We start from the raw sequence: 24,171 nt of genomic DNA, 5'->3' as shown, positions 1-24,171 counted from the left end.
ATGCAGAGGTTATAGAAGGAGAGGAACTTAGAAAAATCACTAGGGAAAAGGTACAGAGCAAACGATTGGGATGGAAGGCAGACAAGTCCCCAGGGCCTGATGGCCTACGTCCTAGAGTCTTAAAGGAAGTGGCAGCGGAGATAGTGGATCCATTGGTTATAATATTCCAAAATTCCCTGGATGTGGGAAAGTTTCCAGTGGATTGGAAAAAAGCTAATATAACGCCCTTATTCAAAAAGGGAGGGAGGCAGAAAGTAGGAAACTACAGACCAGTTAGTTTAACATCTGACTTTGGGAAATTGTTAGAATCCATTATTAAAGAAGTAATAACAGGACATTTAGAAAGTCAAAACGCAATCCATCAGTGTCAGCATAGTTTTATGAAGGGTAAATCATGTTTGACTAATTTGCTAGAGCTCTTCAAAGCTGTAACAAGCAAAGTGGATAATGGAAATCCTGTAGATGTAGTATATCTGGACTTCCAGAAGGCATTGATAAGGTGCCGCACAAAAGGTTAATACACAAGGTAAGATCACATGGGGTTAGGGACAATTTATTAGCTTGGATCGAGGATTGGCTAACCAACAGAAAACAGAGAGTTGGGATAAATGGGTCTTTTTCTGGTTGGCAAGATGTAACTAGTGGGGTGCCACAGGGTTCGGTCCTTGGGCCCCAACTATTTACAATATATATTAATGACTTGGATGCAGGGATAGAAGGTACTATAGCCAAATTTGCAGATGACACTAAAATAGGTGGGATAGTAAGTTGCAATAAAGAAATAAGAAATTTACAAATGGATATGGATTGGTTAGGTGAATGGACCAAAATTTGGCAGATGGAGTTTAACGTGGATAAGTGTGAGGTTATCCACTTTGGTCGGAAGAATAGAAAGGCAAATTATCTAAATGGAGAGAAACTTCAGAATGCTTTGGCGCAGAGGGATCTGGGTGTCCTCGTGCATGAATCGCAGAAAGCTAGTATGCAGGTACAGCAGGTAATAAGGAAGGCAAATGGAATTTTGGCATTTATTGCTAAAGGAATAAAATATAAAAGTAGGGAAGTGTTGCTGCAACTGTACAAGGCATTAGTGAGACCGCACCCGGAGTATTGCATACAGTTTTGGTCCCCTTACTTGAGGAGGGATGTAGTTGCATTGGAGGGAGTTCAGAGGAGGTTCACTAGATTTATTCCAGAGATGAGGAGTTTGTCTTATGAAGGGAGATTGAGCAGTTTAGACCTTTACTCTCTGGAGTTTAGAAGAATGAGAGGAGATCAAATTGAGGTATATAAGATGATTAAGGGGATTGACAAAGTAGACGTAGAGAGGATGTTTCCTCTTGTGGGGCAATCTAGAACAAGAGGTCATAGTTTTAGGATATGGGGTAGCAGATTTAAAACAGAGATGAGGAGAAATTACTTCTCTCAAAAGGTCGTGAGTCTGTGGAATTCACTACCTCAGAATGCGGTGGATGCCGGGACATTGAGTAAATTTAAGGAGGAGATAGACAGATTTTTAATTAGTAAAGGGTTGAAGGGTTATGGAGAACGGGCAGGAAAGTGGAGTTGAGGCCGAGATGAGATCAGCCATGATTGTATTGAATGGCAGAGCAGGCTCGAGGGGCTGAATTGCCTACTCCTGCTCCTAGTGATATGACCTTATATCTATGGAGAAACCCATGAGGATCATGCAGGTAGCGGCCGGCGACACTGCCTACCTCCAGGGAACGGACATAGTCTATGTAGCACCACTTTGAAGTGGCACACTTAAACATATTTTTAGCCCAATATCTCCTTATGTGGCTTAGTGTCAAATTTTGTATCATAATGCTCCTGTGAAGCATCTTGTGACATTTTGCTATGCTAAAGGCACTATATAAATGCAAATTGTTGTTGTTGATCATTATTTCCCACAGTTTAAATTCCTTAAGGAGGGAGACTGGCTCTGTTTGCCACATCTTAGCTCAATCTCCTTCTCATCTTTCTTAAGTGCTCCTATCTCATTCCTTCTAATTTCCAAGCATTCTATCCTATATATCCTTCCTCCTTCCCACATCATGCGCTGAAATGTGCCTCTCACTCTAGCACATTAAAAAAAAACTATCTAACACTCCACTCCTCCGACAATCTACCAGCTTTTAAAGTCCAAACTTATCATTTAACTGTTGCTCAATTACCTTGCCTTCTCTCATTCTTTTCAGCCTTCTTGTAGTCCTGTACACGTTTCTCCAGTTTCGTTCAGGATTTATCAATTTAAAATAACAATGCCCATACCCCTTTGAATGTCACAGAATGTTACAGCACAGAAGGAGGCTCACTGTGCCTGTGCCATAGCACATCAATTAGTTCCATTCCCCAGCCCTTCCCTTGTATCATTTTCTTTTTTAAATAATGATCCACTTGGGTCTCAAAAATGATTAGATCCTGCCCCCACTATTGTTTCTAGTAGAACACCCTCTATAAAAATAAAATCTTCTAATTCCCCCCTTTGTCCTTTTGGTGATGATCTTAAAATTGTCACCTTTATTCCCTTTACAGCAGTCCTATGGCTTGGTACCATCAGCACATTTAATCATTACTAGAATCACTCTTTTCTCTATTGGTCTTAGAGACTAGGAGTCATTTGAACTATATGTATTAATTGAGCTGTTTCACATGGTACAGACTCTTTGCCACAAACATCAAGGCTGACATTCAATGCAGTACTGAGGGACTGCTGCACTGTTACTGGTGCCATCTTTGAGATGAGACGTTAAACTGAGGCCCAGACTACCCTCTCAGGTGGACATAAGAGATCCCATGGCACTATTTCAAAGCGGAACAGGGGAGTTCTCCCTAGTAGCCTGACCAATATTTATCCCTCAATCAACATCACTAAAAGAAATGACCTAGTTATTGCCATATTGCTGTTAGTGCGAGCTGCAACTGCACTTTCGAAGTATTTCATTGGTTTTGAAGCGTTTTGGGATGTCCAGTGGTCATGAAAGGAGCTATATAAATGCAAGACTTTATTTCTATTTAAAGGTTATCCTGAACATGCTATCAATATTCACAATATTAAGTCTAATAATTCAAAAATTTTAAAAAGAAATTATACACATTTTGAAAAAAATCTCTTGAAAGAGGAAAACTTGTTATAAATGCATTGTGATAGATAGCTGGGAGTGATGGCCCAGACATAATCTAGTTAATAGATTCAGATTGTAATATTAATCAGAAACGTGACTTAGACATTACTTCTAAACTCTGTATGGGGAGGCAATTTCAATTTTGGGTCCTTTTTTATTTAGCTGACACAAGCAGTCACGCCAAACAGAAGCAACAAATACAATCGATATCAATGCGTGACAACATCCAAGACAAGTGTAAAGTATTAGTGATTGAACTACCATTACCATGGTTGGTGAGTGAGATTCATAATTTGTTGACGGTGAAAAGCTTCTCACGTTATATATAGTCAATTTCTCCTTGTGCGTGTGAAAAGATTTACTTACAAGTTGTTACCTTAGATTGAGGTTTATGAGGTGATTTTGTAATTCCTGCCAGCACAGCTCCATGTTGGAATTGCAGAAATCACTTATTTAATATTAAGGCCATTATTTTACAGTGTTCATGGATTAATGGACAGACGGAATTCAGTCCCCAAATACTCATGTACTAAAACTGGAACTTACTTTACACTGCAAATGACCCTATTTACAATATATATTATATTCAGATATAAAGAAAGACTTGCATTTATATAGCACCTGTCAGAACCTCAGGATGTCCCAAAGCAGTTTACAGCCAATGAAGTTGTTGCTATTTGTTGCTTCGATTTGGCGTGACTGCTCGTGTCAGCTAAATAAAAAAAGGACCCATAATTGCCTCCCCATACAGAGCTTAGAAGTAATGTCTAAGTCACATTTCTGATTGATGTTAGAATCTGAATGGGATAATAACTAAATAATCTTGGTTTTTTTTTAAAAGCAATGTTGGACGAGGGATAAATATTGGCCAGGATACTGAACCGAATGTCCCTGCTCTTGTTCGAAATAACACTGTGGGAATCTTTTCCGTTCGCCCGACTGGGTAAATAGAGGGGTCTTGCGAAAGACAGCATCTGCTGACGGTTCAGTACTGCACTGGTGAGCGTCTGTCTAGAGTTTTGTGCTGAAGTCTCTGGACTTGAATCCACAACCTTCCGACTTTGAGGCGGGAGTGTAGGAACCAATGTGTTGGGAAAAGCGAAAAAGAAAAAAAAAAGGCATGTATTTGCAACCTTTTGTGAATCAGGACGCCCCAAAGCGCTTCATGGCCAAGGAAGTACTTTTGAAGTGTAGTCACTGTTGTAATGTGGGAAAAGTGGCAGCCAATTTGAGCACAGCAAGATCCCACAGGCAGCAGTGTGATGGCAATAACAAGCTCCCTGAAACAGCAATGTGCAGGCTAACAGCTGAAAGGGTAAGGAAAGCAATAACCTTGCAGCCTCCCCTACTTAGTCACAAACTTCTTTTGGTTTGTGGGGTAGGAGGAAGAGAGAAAGCAAATTGCAGCAGCCCCCAGTGTGTATCTCTACCTTTTGCTGATGTCGGTGGTACCAGCCTGGGCAGCCACCAGCTGCAGTTTTAAGTCCTCCTGCTGGTTGTTGGTGTTGCTGGGGGTTGTGTCCTGCTTCTTGCTGCGGGCCAACATCCTCTCCCTCCTCCTCTGCTGCTGCTGTTCCTGCAGGGCCTGGAACTGCTGCCTCAGGCCCTGAGTCACCAGCTCGTCCGCCTCCTCCATTAAAATCCAGCAAACCCGCTTACTTCGCCCCGGGCGTCCTGTTGCTCTCAGCTGTTAAGTCGCCGGCTTATTTTCCTCCGGGGCTCTGAGGGCGGCCGCAATCTGCAGGCCGCTGCCGTCGCATAGCAACGGTAACCAGGGAGACGAGGCCCTCAGTTGAACCACCCCTCCCATCCCTACCTCTGCCCTGCTGCAGCTCAAATTCCTTTCAGTTCCACTCAGATGAAAGCACAGCAGCAGTCAGCTGCCAACATTGAACATTTTCCAATTCCTAAGATTGTATTACTATAAGAATATGGCAGTTGTCCCCTCCAGAGAGATCTTTTCCTCAAAAGCTTCAGTTTCAACAAAAATGTTGACTCTTTAGCCCCTTCTCAGTATGAATGCTGTGCCACCACATTCTCCTCTTCTCAGTAGAGCTCCTCACGTCTCCTTCCTCTTTCAGTGAATTCACTTCTCCCCATGTCCCAAACACCTCTCCCAGTACAAACCCTGTGTCCCAACCACCTCTCCCAGTACAAACCCTGTGTCCCAACCACCTCTCCCAGCACAAACCCTGTGTCCCATCTACCTCTCCCAGGACAAACCCTGTGTCCCAAACAGCTCTCCCAGGACAAACAGTGTCCCATCCACCTCTCCCAGTACAAACCATGTTTCCCAACCACCTCTCCCAGCACATACCTTGTGTCCCATCCACCTCTCCCAGCACAAACCCTGTGTCCCATCCACCTCTCCCAGTACAAACCCTGTGTCCCATCCACCTCTCCTAGTACATAATCTGTCAGATCCATCTCTCCCAGTAGAGACTCTAAGTCCCATCCATCCCCCCCAGGACAAACCCCATTTCCCAACCATGTCTCCTAGTACACATCCTGTGTCCCACCAAAATCTCCCAGGATAAATCCTATGTCCCAACCACCTCTCCTAGTACAAACCCTGTGCCCGTCCACAACTCTCAATGCAGACTCCACGCCCCATTCACCTTCCAGTACAGATACTGTGCTTCATTTAATTCAGACCCTGTGTTTCATCCACCTCTCCCAATACATATCCTATACCATCCATCTGTCACCGTATAGAATCTGTGCTCTATCTCCCAGTATAGATCTTGTGCCCCATCCATCTTTCCCAGTACAGACACTGCCCATTCACCTCTCCCATTACAGATCTTGTGCTCCCCTCCACTCTCATTACAGACCTCATTTCACCTCCCTTCTCAGTGTATTTCCAGTGCTCCTCCTCTCAGTAAAACTTTGTAATAGGAGCCATATGCCCTCTACTGGGAAAATTAATATATAAACACAAGCCAAACTTCATTTAAATCTATCATCGTAACCCTATGTTCGCTTCTCCCTCATATGCATCTATACTATTTGCTTCAACCCTAGGCCCAACCATCTTCAGCTGCTTCATTAATGACCTTCCTTCAATCATAAGGTCAGAAGTGGGGATGTTCGCTGATGATTGCACAATGTTCAGCACCATTAGTGACTCCTCAGATACTGAAACAGTCCATGTAGAAATGCAGCAAGACCTGGACAATATCCAGGCTTGGGCTGATTAGTGCCAAGTAACATTTGTGCCACACAAGTGCCAGGCAATGACCATCTCCAACAAGAGAGAATCTAACCATCTCCCCTTGACATTCAACGGCATTACCATTGCTGAATCCCCCACTATCAACATCCTAGGGGCTACCATTGACCAGAAACTGAACTGGAGTAGCCATATAAATACCGTAGCTACAACAGCAGGTCAGAGACGAGGAATCCTGAGGTGAGTAACTCACCTCCTGACTCCCCAAAGCCTGCCCACCATCTACAAGGCACGAGTCAGGTGTGTGATGGAATACTCTCCACTTGCCTGGATGGGTGCAGCTCCAACAACACTCAAGAAGCTCAACACCATCCAGGACAAAGCAGCCTGCTTGATTGGCACCCCATCTACAAACATTCACTCCCTCCACCACCAACGCACAGTAGCAGCAGTGTGTACCATCTACAAGATGTACTGCAGCAACACACCAAGGCTCCTGAGACAGCACCTTCCAAATCCGCCACCTCTACCAACTAGAAGGACAAGAGCAGCAAATACATGGGAACACCACCACCTGCAAGTTCCCCTCCAAGTCACGCACCATCCTGACTTGGAACTATATTGCCGTTTCTTCACTGTCGCTGGGTCAAAATCCTGGAACTCCCTTCCTAACAGCACCGTGGGTGTACCTACCCCCAAATGGACTGCAGCGGTTCAAGAAGGCAGCTCACCACCACCTTCTCAAGGGCAATTAGGGATGGGCAATAAATGCTGGCCTGGCCATGACACCCACATCCCAAGAATGAATAAAAAAAAACCTCCCTATGGTCGTGAGTTTCACATTCTCACGACTTGTTGGGTAAATAATTTTCTTCTGAATGCAGTATTGGATTTCTTGGTGACTATATTACATTGATGTGTGATCTAACCAAGATTTGAGGCAGGTTTGAGCCTACTTTTCAATTCTATCTCTAGAAATAAAGCCTAGTACTTAGTTTTTTTATGGCCTTGCTAACCTGTGGTGCAATTCGGGTTATTATTACTCTGAGATCCCTTTGTTCCTCTACCCCACTTACACCTTCCAAGTAATAAGTGACCTCCCTATTCTTCCTAACAAAATGTACTACCTCACATTTATCTGCATTGAACTTCATTTGCCAATTCTGTAAGTTTATTAACATTCTGTAATTTGTTGCAGTACCAATATTAACTATCCCCTCCCAATTTTGTATCAACTGCAAATTTAGAAATTGTGTTCAGATTCCAAAGTCCAAATCGTTAATGTAAATTGTGACCAGTACTGATCCTTGTGGCCTACCACTTCCCACCTTCTGCCACTCTGAATAACTACCCTTTACTCCCACTCTGCTTTGTCTTGAAGCCAGCTAGCAATCCTTTCTACATTTTTCAAAATCCATTCTTAGCATGAGTGTTGCTGGCAAGGCCAGCATTTATTTCCCATCCCTAGAGCCCTTGAACTCAGTGGTTTGCTTGGCCATTTCAGAGGGCAGTTAAGAGTCAACCACTTTGCTGTGGGTCTGGAGTCACATGTAGGCCAGACCGGATAAGAATGGCAGATTGCCTTCCCCAAGAACATTTGTTAACTAGGTGGATTTTCATGATTATTAATGAGCCTAGCACTTTATTCCATATTTATTAATTGAATTTAAATTCCCCCAACTGGCACGGTGGAATTTGAACTCATGTCTCCAGAGCATTAGTCCAGGCCTCCGAATTACTCATCCAGTAATATTACCACTATACCATAGTCCCCCAATTTTATAAATATACAAAATATATAAAGTTTTTTTTTCTGCAAAGAATGCTGGCTGGTTGTTTTTAATATTTGGTGATTTCCCAAGCCCAATTGCCATTGTTTGCTCATCACCTGGCTGTGCTATAAGACTATGTTGACAGGAGATTCAATTTCACCTGCAAGCCTCTTCAGCCTTTTCTGATAGCTATAGCTTCTTATTCATAACTGAACTATTATTTCTTGGACCTTCTTTAGTGCCTCTACACCCTTTTTAATAATATGGAGTGCAGAATTGTTCACATTACTCCAGGTGTGGTCGAACTAAGGTTCTACTCAAGTTTAACTTCTCTGCTTTTCAATTCTATCCCTATGGAAATGGAGCGCACAGAAGTTATATGCTGTAAAGGCCTGCTACCCGACCCAAACCCAACGGCACCCAACAACGTGTCGGGTCCGGGTCGGGTTGCACTTCCGGGTCTCGCCAGGTTTCTTTCGCAGACCTTTAAATGTACTGTATCATTCTATGAAACATTTCCATTGACTAGATACAATATAGTAATAGGGAACTTGCTGCAAGACTCAAATCACTTTACACCCAATGCCATTGATTATATAAACCAAGGAAGTTAACATTCAACTAATCAAACAATTTAACTGTTCCTTGGAGGGTGAGTAACTTAAGATAATGCAGCAGTCACAGTATAATAAGAATCAGAGTTAACGTTTCGGGTCAGTGACCCTTCTTCGGGTCACTGACCCGAAACGTTAACTCTGCTTCTCTTTCCACAGATGCTGCCAGACCTGCTGAGTGAATCCAGCATTTCTTGTTTTTGTTTCAGATTTCCAGCATCCGCAGTATTTTGCTTTTATTATAATAAGAATCAGTTTGGTTCAGTGGTAGCACTCATGCCTGTTGTGGGTTCAAGCTTCACTAAGGCTAGAGCCCATAATCTAGGCAGATATTTCAGGGCCAAACTCATTCTTGTTTTTAAATCCCTCCATAAACTCAACCTTCCCCATTTCTAATCTCCTCCAGCCCAAGAACACCAATTCTAGCCTTTTGTTCATCCTAGATTTTAATTGCTCCACAATTGGTGGCCATACCTTCAGCTACCAAGACCCTAAGCTCTGGAATTCCCTCCATAAACCTCTTTCCTCCTTTAAGGCGTTCCTTACCTCGTTGACTAAGCTTTTGGTCATCAGTCCCAAGATCTCATGTGGCAGTGTCAAATTTTGTTAGTAAAATGCTTTGCAGCATTATCCATGTTAAAGGTGTTACATAAAATACAAGTTGTACTGAGGGAGTGCTGCATTGTCAGAGGAGCCAGCTTTTGCTGTACACCAAAGCTCTAATTGCCTATTCAGCTAAATGTAAAATACTCCATGGTACAATTTGAAGAGTAAAAGGGTTGTCTAGTTCCCGGGCCAACATTCTTCCACCAAGCCACACAACTGACAGATTAAATTATTTATCTTAATTTCTGTTTATGGGAATTTGTTTTAAATTAGATGCCATGTTTGACAATAAGATTTTTGCCAATATAACTGACTATATTTCAGAAAGTATATTGGGATATCATGAGATGACGAGCAGTACATACTCATCTATTCTGTTATTGTACTAGTATGCCCCTGGATTATGTACACAAGTTAGACTAGAACTGGAATTTGATGCTGATCACTACCAATTGAGCCTGTTCAAATCCCAGGTCAGCTTTTCCCTTACATTGGATTTAAAAAAGTCAGAAAAACAGCAAAAGTCACTTTTATTTCATTATACAAAAACATTTCCAGTGAAATGAGGTGATACAAATATAATGAATAAATATATCTGTTTAAGGAAAATACATCCTCAATTTAGGCACATTTATGTACAAGGTGTCTATAGCAATTGGAGACCATAAAGGAGGTTTATTCTTTAAATTATATTGTTAAAAGATGTAGCCAAGTCCCACAGGAACCTGCAAGGTGAATAGATTGCCACTGCAATCGTGTTGACCCATCAATCTTATCATGTAGAGTGAGAATGATCACTTTAATACTCAATGCATTACTGAAAAGAAAAGACCACCCTATATTTAAATTAGTCATACATTAATTTCACATACACTAATATTTTCCAAGCATTTAAAACTCCAATTTGATTTAGTTAAAATCACCAAGTTTAATCACTAGTTTAACCACTGTCAAAACCCAAGCAGAAAGATACAACCCTAAACCGTGCTTCAACGTAGAAATAAAAGTCCAGCCGGTTGTGCATTTCCATCATTTTCTGCTATTATTTCTAATTTAAAACATTATCCAATTTGTGCAATTTAAAGTGAACTTGACCTTTACATTAGAATCAATAAAGCTGCAGAGTCCAGACTGTACGAACATTTTATTCACATTATTCGACAAGCAAATTAAATGGGGAAATAATTGCTTCTGAACCAACTGGAATTCAGAGCAGAAATACTCCAAAACAAACTGCTTTTTCAAAAATTTGCATGAAAATTAGTTGGAAATAAGTTTTCCAAGGCATTGGGCACCTTTACCTTAAATGAGTCTCACTCCTTGACAAGCAATGTTGAGACAATGATTTTTTTTTTTTAAAACAGACATGAAATTCAACAAGCAAAAAAAAAAGTAATGTGATCTGAAGTACTGTAACTCATTACAACCAGTCAGTTGGATGTTGGCGATAAGGCTAACCTACTCAGCTAACACCCTCCAAACAAGTCGATATGGCACAGTCTTGAAGCAATCTATGGTCCAAATTCATCTCTTCAATATGAAATTAATCAATCCTTCTTTACCAAGAGCTTTTATCCCCTTTGTATAGTCATACTTTAAATCTCATTATAAAAGTCATTTTTGTTTGTAAATATGGTTGTGATATTCTACACCCTGTGGCATTAATCAAGTCATTTGAGGCAAAATTACCACCAATGGTAGGCAGTAAGTAAAGATTAATATACTGTCCGAATACAAATCAAGTCTAAACTAAATTTTAAATAATCGAAGAGTACTTGTATAAAGGTGAAAGGAAAATTCCTGATCACCTCAATGTGAGGTACACTTGAAAGCCTAAAATTTTAAATTCCTAGAAGAAGGACAGTGCACAAGTCCAGATTCATTTGTGAAGCAGAGCGTTTTTCTGTTCCCTGGGCTTCACAACATATTCTTTGTACATAGAGTAGATAACTCCTGTAATTGTAAAACGCAGAGGTTAATATTCATCAGCTCTCAATCTCATCAAGTTATCCTTAAGCAGTCAAAGCTAAAATACACCATTTTACACAGAGGGTTGAGGCGCCTTGGAATGCAGTACCAGGATTAGTAATTGAAGCAGAGACCACATCAACATTTAGACTAGGTTAGATAGGCGCTTGACGGAAAAGGAGAGGGAGCGCTGGAAAGAATAAAGGAATATGGAAACAGTGTACATGGGATTAGGATTATTGTTGCTGTGGAGTCTAAAAATCAGCACTGACTGATTGGGCTGAATAGCCCATTTCAGTGTTATAATTTCTACACACTATAGAAATTAAATTAAAAAATTTGGAGATCAAAACCCAAAACATTAAACTACAACTTCTTTCCCAAATTAAGCTTCAACTCAAAGATGCACAATTATAAAGGTGTCACATGCAGAAATATGCTGAAATAAAGTGGACAACTTTCAAGCATACTTAAAAGCAAAGAGGTGTACCCAATTCTACGCTGAGTTAGCAAACCCAAGATAGGGTGCTAGTTGGTACACAGTCGACCTAGGATGGACATGGGATGGGCTAGCATGGAACATGCATGAATACTGGCTTTTGTGGGTCAGACTTTTCCTTCCCTACTCAAATAATTTAACACAGTAAAGGCTCAGATACAGAAGAATGGTCAGTGCCTGTAGAACCAATCCCCAGCCATCAGTTCAGGAGAATAAGGCATTGGAAAAGATGAGGAGAGTTGCATTTTGCATAATTGGTTTTGGATATTTAGGCAAAGGATCAATCATCTATGTCCAAACAGCATGCTTTTGTGACATTGCTCATTATAAGCATGTTGCAATTAGCAATCTTACAAATACACCAGTAATAGATTACCTAAAGTCATAGCTCCGACCACACATCCCTGGGCTGCCACACGCATGTGGATAAGATGCACAGACATTTTTCTGTTCCCTCTATTCTGCAGTTTGTAGAGTCCAAAGGCCACCACAGAGGCAAACCCAGCAATTCCTGGAACACAAAAAAGGAATTATATTGTTTTTCTGAAAACAGTCAAACCCATATTTTTAGAATCAATTATAGAACTCAAGCCAGCTTCCGTAATGCTTTGCACATTGTACAGCTTACTCTGTAGAGTCAGGCCAGCCTGATAGAAACTCATTCAAATTCAATTGTGAATCAGTCACTGTGCGCACAATTTGTATCACACTAAAACACTGCTTTCTTTCAAGACTTTAGAAGCAAATTATATCCAACTGAATGGCCACACAATTCTAATAGCTAAAGGAAAACATTTGAATACCTGGTCTCTGCCCCCCTCTTGCTGCTGTCTTAGCTCTATTTATAGTATTTAGATTTGGTCAGTCACTTAGAATGCAAGGATTTATCCACATCAATTGATAAAATGGGGATTATGATAAAGATATGGAAAACAGCTTACCAATAGGGACAAACGGGGACTCCTTGGATTTTCGAATAAGCTTTGAAGTTTGGTCGTCTTCTGGGGTAAGCACAGGTACCAGACTCACATTGCTTGAAGACATACTGGCTGCAAAAATGATTGAAGTTAATTAAACCAATTAAAAGTCAGTTTGTGGGAAATGCTACCACAAGCAAAGTAATAACAGAACACACAAGGATTACCCTTAAGTTACCAAATAAGGTCACAGAAAAGGGGGGCACTATATTTATGGTCAATCACTTTCCCACCTTAATGAAACTGAACCTTATGCCCAAAGCTATGACAGATTCTCCTTCTCCCTTCCTACTTTCAAGGAAGTAGGATAACCTCCTGAAGCAAATTAATAACCTTAGTTTCATTAGATGCATAACCTGCAAAAATGATTTGCATAGATAGGGAATCCAAGCTGACTTGCATACTCTTCTCATAAACCACATGATCTTTTGACTGCGTGGCATTAGCAGGAGATTGCCTCAGTCCCTGGGTTTGGTTTACAGGAAAGCCTCATTATTTACGTGGAAGGAGGAACATAACCCATGAATTACTCATAGGCAAGTCACAATGACATGACAAAATTTCTAGCTGTTTCAGTGAACAAAGCGAATTGGAAAACAGAAACCAAAGGCGAAGAATTACCAGTTAAATGTGACCAAAAAAAAAAATCAAGAGGCTGACTAAACTCAAAAATAGAAATAAGGTTTATTTCACTTTAACACAATGAGATGGGGATCTTAAATCAGTATAATGACAGGCTGATTGGAGACCTACTCACTTCAAAAGTAAAGAACTTGCGCTTAAATGGTGCTTTCATAAAGGTGCTATTAAAACAGATTTGTGAGCAAAGTTATAGCTTATGGAATAAATGGGACACTAGCAACATGGATATGGAATTGGTTGAGTGACAGGAAACAAAGTAGTGGTTAATGGATGTTTTCTGGGCTGCAGAAAGGTTTGTAGCAGAGTTCCCCAGGGATCAGTGTTGGGACCCTTGCTTTCCCTCATATATATTAAATGATCTAGACCTTGGTGTACAGGGCACAATTTCAAAGTTTGCAGATGATATGAAACTTGGAAGCATTGTGAACTGTGAGGATAGTGCAGAACTTCAAATGGACATAGACAAGTCGGTGGAATGGGCAGACAGGTGGCAGATGAAGTTCAATGTGGAGAATGTGAAGCGACACATTTTGGGAGGAAGAACATAGAGAGACAATATAAAATAAAAGGGTACAATTCTAAAGTGGGTGCAGGAGCAGAGGGACCTAGGTGTATATGTGCACAAGTCATTGAACGTGGCAGGGCAGGTTGACAGCAGTTAATACAGCATACCAGTATCCTGGGCTTTATTAATAGGGGCATAGAGTACAAGAGAAAAGGAACTTGTATAAGACACTAGTTCAGCCTCAGCTGGAGTACTGCCTCCAATTCTGGGCGCCGTACTTTAAAAAGGATGTGAAGGTGTTAGAAAGGATGCAGAAAAGATTCATGAGAATAGTTCCAGGGATGAAGATCAGTTATGAAGATAAATTAGAGAAGTTAGGACGGTTTTCCTTGGACAGAAAGCAGAAAGGGGATTTGATAGAGGTATTCAAAATCACGAGGGGTCTGGACAGAGTGGATAGAAAGAAACTGCTCCCACTCATGAAAGAACCGAAAACAAGAGGGCACAGATTTCAAGTAATTGGTAAAAAAAAGCAAAAACGGGACAGGAGGAAAAACTCACAGCGAGTGGTTAAGGTCTGGAATACACTGCCTGAGTGTAGTGGAGGCAGTTCAATTGAAGCATTCAAAAGGGAATTAGACAGTTATATGAAAAGGAAAAACATGCCGGGTTACAGGGAGAAGGCACTAGGTGAATCTCATTCGGAGAGCTGATGCATACATGATGGGCCAAATGGCCTCCTTATGCACTAACAATTCTGTGATTCTGCAAATAAGACGCCCTAAAGCGCTTTAAAGCCAATGAAGTACTTTTTGAAGAGTAGTCACTGTTCTAATGTAGGAAATGCAATACCCAATTTGTGCATAGGAAGGTCCCACAGTAGCAATATGCTAATGACCAGAGAATCTGTTTTAATGACATTGGTTAAGGGATCAAGATTAGCCATACAATCTTTTATGTCCACCTGGAGAGCAGACGGGGCCTCGGTTTAGTTTAGTTTAGAGATACAGCACTGAAACAGGCCCTTCGGCCCACAGAGTCTGTGCCGACTATCAACCACCCATTTATACTAATGCTACACTAATCCCATATTCCTACCACATCCTCACCTGTCCCTACCACCTACCTACACTAGGGGCAATTGCTAATGGCCAATTTACCTATCAACCTGCAAGTCTTTGGCATGTGGGAGGAAACCGGAGCACCCGGAGGAAACCCACGCAGACACAGGGAGAACTTGCAAACTCCACACAGGCAGTACCCAGAATTGAACCCGGGTCACCGGAGCTGTGAGGCTGCGGTGCTAACCACTGCGCCACTGTGCCGCCCATAGCGTCTCATTTGAAAGATGGCCGGCACCAAACATTGCAGCACTCCTTCACACATGAGCATCAGCCTAGATTTTGTGCTCAGGTTTCTGCAGCAGTACTTACACCCACAACCTTCTCACTAAAGTGTCGCCTAGAGATCAACTCTATTATTGATAAATGTCAATGAAGCAGGTCACCACCTCACCTTACAGAGCAAGATCGGGGGAAGGGGTGAAATTGCTTCAAGTAATTGGGAATTTCCTGCTTAACAATACCTTCACAAAGACTGCAGTGGTTCAAGGAGACGGCTCATCACCACCTTCTCAAAGGCAATTAGGGATGGGCAATAAATGCTGGTCTTGCCTGTGGCACCCACAACCCATGAATGAATAAAATAAATTCTGCCTTGTCGAGACTTGAGCTGTCTAGAAAATGATATAGTCTTTAGAAATTGAATGCAAGGTTATGTGCACATGCAGTTTTTAGTGGTCCTGTGAGATAGTGGCCTCAGGGCTATATTCATACAGCACATACACTAAACCCACATAGTTCTAAGAGTTGTCATGGTAAAAATTTGTAATTTTGGAAATCTCTCCAGATTCGGAAATTGAGACGTTGGATTGAAAAATTGCAAAGTCACTCACTAATTGAGAAGTAAAGAGAAACCAGATTAACTACAGACCTGTCAGTTTAACAACAATTGTGGGGAAGTTTCTGGAATCAGAGTGACTAAGCAATTGGATAGACATCAGCTGATCAAAGAGTGAACATGATTTGTGATGGGTAGGTAATGTCCTACTAATCTAGTTGAATTTTTTTGAGGTCATTTGCAATGCAGATAGAGGAGTCTCTATTAACGTTGTTGATATGGGGAAGGTCAGGTGTTAACTAGTGGAACATTAGTGGGAGCTTGGCAACTCAAAAATGCTATTACAAAACTGAACTTATAAAAATGGACTGTTTGTCCCTGTTTTTATACTCAGCATGAAGAAATATTACCATACTTTAAATGAAAATAAGTAACAATGTAAAAATTGTTGCAATGAAAGACTAACTCTAGCAAAGCACTCTCACTTATTTTCAAGAGAATACAAACTATTTTAATGTTAGTATCATACAATGCCGGTTTTTAAACAGACCATTTATGTAAACTGTGAGGAAGGAATAAGGATGAGCTGATCAATTATGTCTTAGACACAATCACCTTAAAATATTCTTCCCTGAAGATGTAACCCCAACTCACATTAACCGAAACACAATATGTAAAATGATAACCGAAACAAACATTGCTACTAACAGATCTTTAACAGCTGACTGTAAAACCAACATTGCAAAAAACTATCTATTCTGTTCAATATAAAGGCTCTTAACCTTCACTGGGCAGCCTTCTGGCTAACTTGTTCTCAGCTGGAGATGAGCAACATTTCCCTTGCAAGGCTAGGCTTTCTCCCCATACCTGGCTGCCCGACTGACCCCATATTCCCTCTTCCTTTTCTCCATGTTTCCAGCAAGTAGAAAGCCTGTCCCTCTGATTCTGTCCTTGTTTCGTCATTTATTAGTCCGCCTGTCAGTAAAACAAGCTACTTCTCTCATTTTGTGCTGTGAGTTTCCGAATGAATCAGGACATTGTGTCTTAATGAGTCGCCTGATTCTTCATCCACTCTTCATCCTCCCCTAGCATTAATTGGCATCTTCAATACTTGTAGCTACTTAAAAACAAACATGCAAGTTCATTTTTAATTAAACTAATATGAGCCTAACTCATTTCCAAACCCTTTGTGAAAGTGATCAGAAGTGCCAAAACATCACAGCCATCATTTATAAATGAAAACACTAAAAACTCAAGGGGGCGAGTATTGATTATATACCAATTTAGTGGCAGCAGTCACATCATCTCAAACTATCTCTAACCTATAAACAAGACATCAGCAGGGTCTAATTAGTTATCTTAGGAACAGGGATAGGCCATTCAGCCCAATGAGGCTGCTCCACCATTCAATTCGATCATCGCTGATCATCTACCTCAATGCCACTTTCCCATACTATCCCCATATCCATTGAGGTCATTAGTATCTAGAGATCCATCGATTCCTGTCTTGAATATACTCAATGATTGAGCTTCCACAGCCCTTTGGGGTAGAAAATTCAAAAGATTCACCACCCTCTGAGTGAAGAACTTCCTCGTCATCTGTCTTTAATAGCCTACCCCTTATTCTGAGACTATGTCCCCTGGTTCTAGACTCACCAGCCAGGAGAAACATCCTATCGACATCCACCCTGTCACACCCTGTAAAAATTTTGTAAGTTTCAATGAAATCATCTCATTCTTCAAAACTCTAGAGAATACAGGCCCAGTTTCCTCAATCTCTCCTTATAAAAGACAATCCTGCCACTGGATAAAATCTTGCACTCGTGGGTAGATCAAACTGCCTTCAGCCTGAAGTTTACAAAAGCGATTATACTCTGAATGCTAAGCACTCATACTGTGCAGGTTCTGTAGACAGTAATCTAGGGACTAAAAAGTGAGGAAATTAAGGAAATTGATATCAGCTGAGAAAGAGTACTGGAGAAACCAGAGGGTAACATCTGACAAGTCTCTAGGACCAGATGGCCTACATCCTAGGGTTCTAAGAGAGAGCTGCTGAGAGAGATAGTGGATGCACTAGCTAGAATTTCCCGGAATTCCTTAGGTTCAGAATCATCCAGTCAGATTGGAAGCTGGCAAATGTTACACTGCTTTTCAAGATAGGAGGTAGAGAGAAAACAGGGAAGTACGTGCCAGTTAGCTTATCAGTCATTGGGAAGATACTGAAAATAAGATGCACTTAGAAAAGCATAGTATGATTTGAACAAATCAGCATGGTTTTACTAAAGGGAGACCCTGTTTGACAAATTTGTTCGAGTTTTTTGAGGATGTAACTAGTAGGTAGATAAAGGGGAACCAGTAGATGTAGTATACCTGGATTTTCAAAAGGCATTCGATAAGGTGCCACATAAAAGATTAATAGGCAAGATAAGGGCTCATGGCGTTCGGGTAATACATTAGCACGAATAGGAGGATTGGTTAACAGACAGGAAGCGGACAGTGAGCATAAATGGGGCATTTTCAAGTTGGCAGGCAGTGAATAGTGGGGTGCCGCAAGGATCAGTACTGGGGTCTCGGTTATTTACACTCTATATTAATGACTTGGATGAAGAGACAGAGAGTAATGTATCTAAGTTTGCTGATGATACAAAGCTCAGTGGAAAGGTAAGCTGCGGGTAGAATGTAGAGAGGCCACAAAGAGATATAGACAAGTTAAGTGAGTGAGCAACAAGATGGCAAATGGAGTATAATGTAGGGAAGTGTGAAGTTGTTCACTGGAGGCAGTGCAGCAAATATTTACTAAATTGGTCCCCGGGATGAGGGGGTTGTCCTATGATGAGAGGCTGAGTAAATTGGGCCTATATTCGTTGGAGTTTAGAAGAATGAGGGGTGATTTAATTCAGCCATACAAGATTCTGAAAAGGGGTTGATTGGGTAGAAGCTGAGAGATTGTTCCCACTGGTCAGGGAATCTAGAACACAGTGACACAGTCTCAGGATAAGGGGCCAATCATTTAGGACTGAGATGAGGAAAAATTATTACACTCAGAGGGTTGTGAATCTTTGGAATTCTCTACCCCAGAGGATTGTGGATGCTCCATCATTGAACGTATTTAAGTCTGGGATAGATAGATTTTTGGTCTCGCAGGAATCAAGGGACAAGGGGAGCAGGCAGGAAAGTGGAATTGAAGCCCAAGATCAGCCATGATCGTATTGAATGGCAGAACAGGCTTGATGGATCATATGGTCTACTTCTGCTCCTATTTCCTGCGTTCTTGTGTCCTTGAATACTATAATGTGTTATGACCAGGTGAGGAAGGGGTCTCAGGCTCCCCTCTCACCCCTTCTCTGGTTTGGCCATAACAGAGTTTATCTTTTTAAACAGTGATTTTAGCTTACCACCTCAGTGAGCCCTTGCTCACTGTTCCTCGAATATAATTACAAATGAACCAGATATGTTCTTTTGGGTTTGAAAAGATAAATTTATTAACCTCATCACTCTAAACCAGTTAAAATTACTAAAATACATGACGCATCCATGCTCACATGCATACACACACACACAAATAGATACAGAGGGGAAAGTCTCAGGAGTAAAGTTTATAATAAATGGAATTCAAATACGGAGTTGTAATGTCCTTAGATGAAGTTAAAGTTTTGAGTCCTTTTTGGGGCCACGTGCACAATTTCAGGCTTGCTTCTCTGGTTTCAGAAGGCTTCTTGGTGGTTGCCTGTAGTCTTGAAGCTTAGTAGCTGCCACCGTGGTTTCCCTGGGACTTTGCTGGAGTGAGAGGCTGCCTCTTTTTCACTGACGCACAATTCAAAACCCTCACTGTTACACCAGCAGGTATGTCATGTGACCATCTCCATTTGAAACAACTTCTGGGAGGATCTTTGAAATTCAAGGCTGTCCAGACATAATTGATGGGGGTTGGCTCTTTCAAAGTCAAAGTGTGTCGACGTCTTTTGTTTACTACTATTGACAAAACCAATCTTGCTAACTGTATCAGGGAGAACCTCCATTGTTCAGTTTACTTGTCTCAGCCAGCTCCTGTCTTCTCAAATGCAAATGTGCATGGCCATTTTTAGCTATTCAGTTCTGCCTTTTCAAAAATTACTTGCAATATTCAGTAAAAAGCCAAAGTTTCATACAATGAAATTAATATTTTTCCATTTGGCATGTGTAATTTCCATCACAAATGTAACAAAAGGACTTCTATCACAAACGTGTGAACAAACAGAACTACATTTAAAGTCTAACATAGATGCTACAAAAGAAAAAGACAATTTATATAGCACCTTTCATGATCTCAGGGCATTCCAGAATGCTTTACAGCCAATGAAGCACTTTTGAAGTGTAGTCACTGTTACAATGTAGAAAGCAGAGTAGGAATTATACATACAGTAAGCTCCTACAAACAATATGTCACTGACCAGATAATCTGTTTTAGTGACATTGACGGAGATATAAATACTGGCCAGGACACTTCAAAATAATGCCATTGGTTCTTTTACATCCACCAGAAGGGGTAGACAGGGCCTTAGTTTAATGGCTTATCTAATGGAGGATAACTCAAACAAACAGTGTAGGAGCAGTGTCAGCCTGGATTGTGTTTAAGCCTCTGGAGGGGGTCTTGAACCCACGCACTTTTGCCTCTGAGTCAGAAGTTTAATTATTGAACCATGGCTGACACAACAGAAACCATCAACCAATCAAAAATAGCAGTACTGTTAATACCTAAATATGGTATCTTCATGCAATTCCTGAAGAACAAGTGAAAAGGGAGAAACCAACATTGATTTATTTGTTCCAATTGCCTTCAATCTCACCAGTCAATAAATCTGATCAATTAATGTACACACTAATCACAACATTCTCCCTGGAGTACCGAGGACCTAGAATTGTACTCCAGGGAGAATATGGTCACTGAGACTGCCCTCAATGCAGCCCAGCCTCTACCAGTCATGGATGAGCTGGACATACAGCCAACCAAATCGGAACTCAGTGATGCCATTGATTCTCTAGCCAGCGGAAAAGCCCTTGGGAAGGACAGCATTACCCCTGAAATAATCAAGAGTGCCAAGCCTGCTATACTCTCAGCACTACATGAACTGCTATGCCTGTGCTGAGACGAGGGAGCAGTACCCCAGGACATGTGCGATGCCAATATCATCACCCTCTATAAAAAAAGGTGACCGCGGTGACTGCAACAACTACCGTGGAATCTCCCTGCTCAGCATAGTGGGGAAAGTCTTTGCTCGAGTCGCTCTGAACTGGCTCCAGAAGCTGGCCGAGCATGTCTACCCTGAGGCACAGTGTGACTTTCGTGCAGAGAGATCGACCGTTGACATGCTGTTCTCCCTTCATCAGATACAGGAGAAATGCAGAGAACAACAGATGCCCCTCTGCATTGCTTTCATTGATCTCACCAAAGCCTTTGACCTCGTCAGCAGACGTGGTCTCTTCAGACTACTAGAAAAGATTGGATGCCCACCAAAGCTACGAAGTATTATCACCTCATTCCATGACAATATAAAAGGCACAATTCAACATGGTGGCTCCTCATCAGAGCCCTTTCCTATCCTGAGTGGCATGAAACAGGGCTGTGTTCTCACACCCACATTTTCTTCTCCCTGCTGCTTTCACATGCGTTCAAGTCCTCTGAAGAAGGAATTTTCCTCCACACAAGATCAGGGGGCAGGTTGTTCAACCTTGCCCGTCTAAGAGCGAAGTCCAAAGTACGGAAAGTCCTCATCAGGGAACTCCTCTTTGCTGACGATGCTGCTTTAACATCTCACACTGAAGAATGCCTGCAGAGTCTCATCGACAGGTTTGCGTCTGCCTGCAATGAATTTGGCCTAACCATCAGCCTCAAGAAAACGAACATCATGGGGCAGGACGTCAGAAATGCACCATCCATCAATATTGGCAACCACGCTCTGGAAGTGGTTCAAGAGTTCACCTACCTAGGCTCAACTATCACCAATAACCTGTCTCTAGATGCAGAAATCAACAAGCGCATGGGAAAGGCTTCCTCTGCTACGTCCAGACTGGCCAAGAGAGTGTGGGAAAATGGCGCACTGACACGGAACACAAAAGTCTGAGTGTATCAAGCCTGTGTCCTCAGTACCTTGCTCTATGGCAGCAAGGCCTGGACAATGTATGTCAGCCAAGAACGACATCTCAATTCATTCCATCTTCGCTGCCTCCGGAGAATACTTGGCATCAGGTGGCAGGACCGTATCTCCAACGCAGAAGTCCTCGAGGCGGCCAACATCCCCAGCTTATACACACTACTGAGTCAGCAGCGCTTGAGATGGTTTGGCCATGTGAGCCGCATGGAAGATGGCAGGATCCCCAAAGACACATTGTACAGCGAGCTCGCCACTGGTATCAGACCCACCGGCCGTCCATGTCTCCGCTTTAAAGACGTCTGCAAACGCGACATGAAATCCTGTGACAGCGATCACTGTGACAACGATCACAAGTCGTGGGAGTCAGTTGCCAGCATTCGCCAGAGCTGGCAGGCAGCCATAAAGATGGAGTTAAAGTGTGGCGAGTCGAAGAGACTTAGTAGTTGGCAGGAAAAAAGACAGAGGCGCAAGGGGAGAGCCAACTGTGTAACAGCCACGACAAATAAATTTCTCTGCAGCACCTGTGGAAGAGCCTGTCACTCTAGAATTGGCCTTTATAGCCACTCCAGGCGCTGCTTCACAAACCACGGACCACCTCCAGGCGCTTATCCATTGTCTCTCGAGATAAGGAGGCCAAAGAAGAAGAATCACAAAATGCTACAGTGACACATAACTTATAAATCTAAAAGCACTTATCAATTTGTGATTGAGATCACAAACCCACACTGACATAACACATCAAATCAATCTTTCAGCAGAGATCAAGAAAAATGCAGGATGTAATTTTGCTTAAAATATATAAAATAAAACCACCAAAGAAGAAGCACTAATACAGTTTGAGAGAACATCCCAACCCAATGATTTAGCAGCGACAGATTCCCCAAAATCTGTCCATAACCTACAAGGCACAAGTCAGGGGTGTGATGGAATACTCTCTCCATTTGCCTGGATAAGCGCAGCTCCAACAGTACTCAAGAAGCACGACACCATCCAGGACAAAGCAGCCCATTCAACTTAAACCTTCACTCTCTCCAGCACAGCCACATTGCAAAACATCTACAAGATGCACTGCAGCAACACACCAAGGCTTCTTTAGTTTCCAAACCCATAACCCCCACCACCTCAAAGGACAAGTGCAGGAAACACTATTGCCACATCCTCTGCACTGTCCCAACTAAAACATATATCACCATTCCTACATCATCACTGGGTCAAAACCGTAAATTTCTCTACAGTGGTTTCACTATACAGACTGTAGCAGTTCAAAAGAACAAACTTGCATTTATATAGCACCATTCACAACTTCAGGACACTCCAAAATGCTTTAATACAGCCAATGAAGTATTTTTGAAGTGTTGGAATGTAGGAAACACAGCAGCCAATTTTCACACAGCAAGCTCCCACAAACAGCAGATCACCTGCGACAGTGGGACCCGTTGTGGGTCCCTTCTTTGAAAATCTTTTGCATCTGCCCGAGGGCGGGCGGGGGCACCTTTAATTGGAAATTGTCCTGCAACAGTGCTGCACTCCCTCAGTACCGCACTGGGAAGGGTAAGCCTAGATGTAATGCTGTAGTCTCTGGAGTGACACTTGGATCCGCACACCGTTCTGGCAAAGAGGTGGTGAGAGAGCTGCCCACTGAGCCATGGCGGACACCAGCATTATCTCAAGGGCAGTAAATGCCGGCCACCCCGAGGATAGATACAGGGATGGTTAGTGAAGGCAATGGGAGGCGGTGCAATGATCCAAATCTTCCTTCCCCCACCCCCGCACGGATCCGGAATGCGCCTCACCTGTCCAAAGTAAGCGGCTCACAATATCTCCCACACAGGCTCCGGCTCCAACTCACACCCGGCGCTCGCTCCGCCGGCAAATATCACCCGTGGGCGGGGCCTGATCGACGTCACACAGACTCGCCAGAGAGGATCTGATGCGTCATTTCGCATTACGTAATCCGACACGTGACTTCCCCTTATTAGTTTGCACATAAATCCATAATTTACATAATACATATATTGATATGTCTTTTAATCCAACACACGCCAATATTTAGTTAATAATACTGATTTAATGCTTTTTTTAATCCAACAAAGCTAAAATTATTTTCAAAACTGCGAAGAGAAGCGTTCTGGTTGCTCTGGTAACGCCATTTGGAAGCGCCCGCAGTTTTACGATTTAAACGCAAAAAGAAGTGTGCGTTAGAATATTGGAATTGATCACCTAATTAGAGATCGAGAGATTTTTTTAAAAATGCACCC

General features: G+C 42.1%; 2 protein-coding genes and 1 long non-coding RNA gene across 5 annotated transcripts in view; 1 reads left to right on the top strand and 2 right to left on the bottom strand.

Annotated features, from left to right (window-relative positions):
- LOC137350643 (uncharacterized) overlaps positions 1 to 3,377 on the top strand; it is a 46,980-nt gene extending 43,603 nt beyond the window's left edge. The window contains exon 3 of the long non-coding RNA XR_010969468.1: positions 3,291 to 3,377. This is a non-coding gene — a long non-coding RNA (uncharacterized lncRNA). The remainder of the gene's footprint in view (positions 1 to 3,290) is intronic.
- ccdc13 (coiled-coil domain containing 13) overlaps positions 1 to 4,889 on the bottom strand; it is a 63,344-nt gene extending 58,455 nt beyond the window's left edge. For 2 of the 3 annotated variants that reach the window (XM_068015399.1, XM_068015408.1), the window contains exon 1: positions 4,559 to 4,889. In XM_068015399.1, coding sequence (XP_067871500.1) covers positions 4,559 to 4,764 — 206 coding nt within the window. In that variant the 5' untranslated portion in view covers positions 4,765 to 4,889. The remainder of the gene's footprint in view (positions 1 to 4,558) is intronic. The other variant, XM_068015418.1, reaches the window with a different exon arrangement.
- A 4,916-nt stretch (positions 4,890 to 9,805) lies between these two features.
- Positions 9,806 to 23,908, bottom strand: LOC137350627 (HIG1 domain family member 1A, mitochondrial-like). Its single transcript, XM_068015387.1, has 4 exons — positions 23,707 to 23,908; positions 12,701 to 12,808; positions 12,136 to 12,270; positions 9,806 to 11,245 (listed from the first exon to the last, which is right to left on the bottom strand). The coding sequence occupies exons 2-4, from the start codon at positions 12,801 to 12,803 to the stop codon at positions 11,172 to 11,174; spliced, it is 312 nt and encodes a 103-aa protein (XP_067871488.1). The 5' UTR covers positions 12,804 to 12,808; positions 23,707 to 23,908; the 3' UTR covers positions 9,806 to 11,171.
- Positions 23,909 to 24,171: the final 263 nt, after the last annotated feature.

Source organism: Heterodontus francisci, chromosome 2, assembly GCF_036365525.1.
Source record: "Heterodontus francisci isolate sHetFra1 chromosome 2, sHetFra1.hap1, whole genome shotgun sequence".
Taxonomy (NCBI): domain Eukaryota; kingdom Metazoa; phylum Chordata; class Chondrichthyes; order Heterodontiformes; family Heterodontidae; genus Heterodontus; species Heterodontus francisci.
The sequence above is the reverse complement of the archived record's forward strand: the minus strand, read 5'-3'. Positions and strand labels throughout refer to the sequence as shown.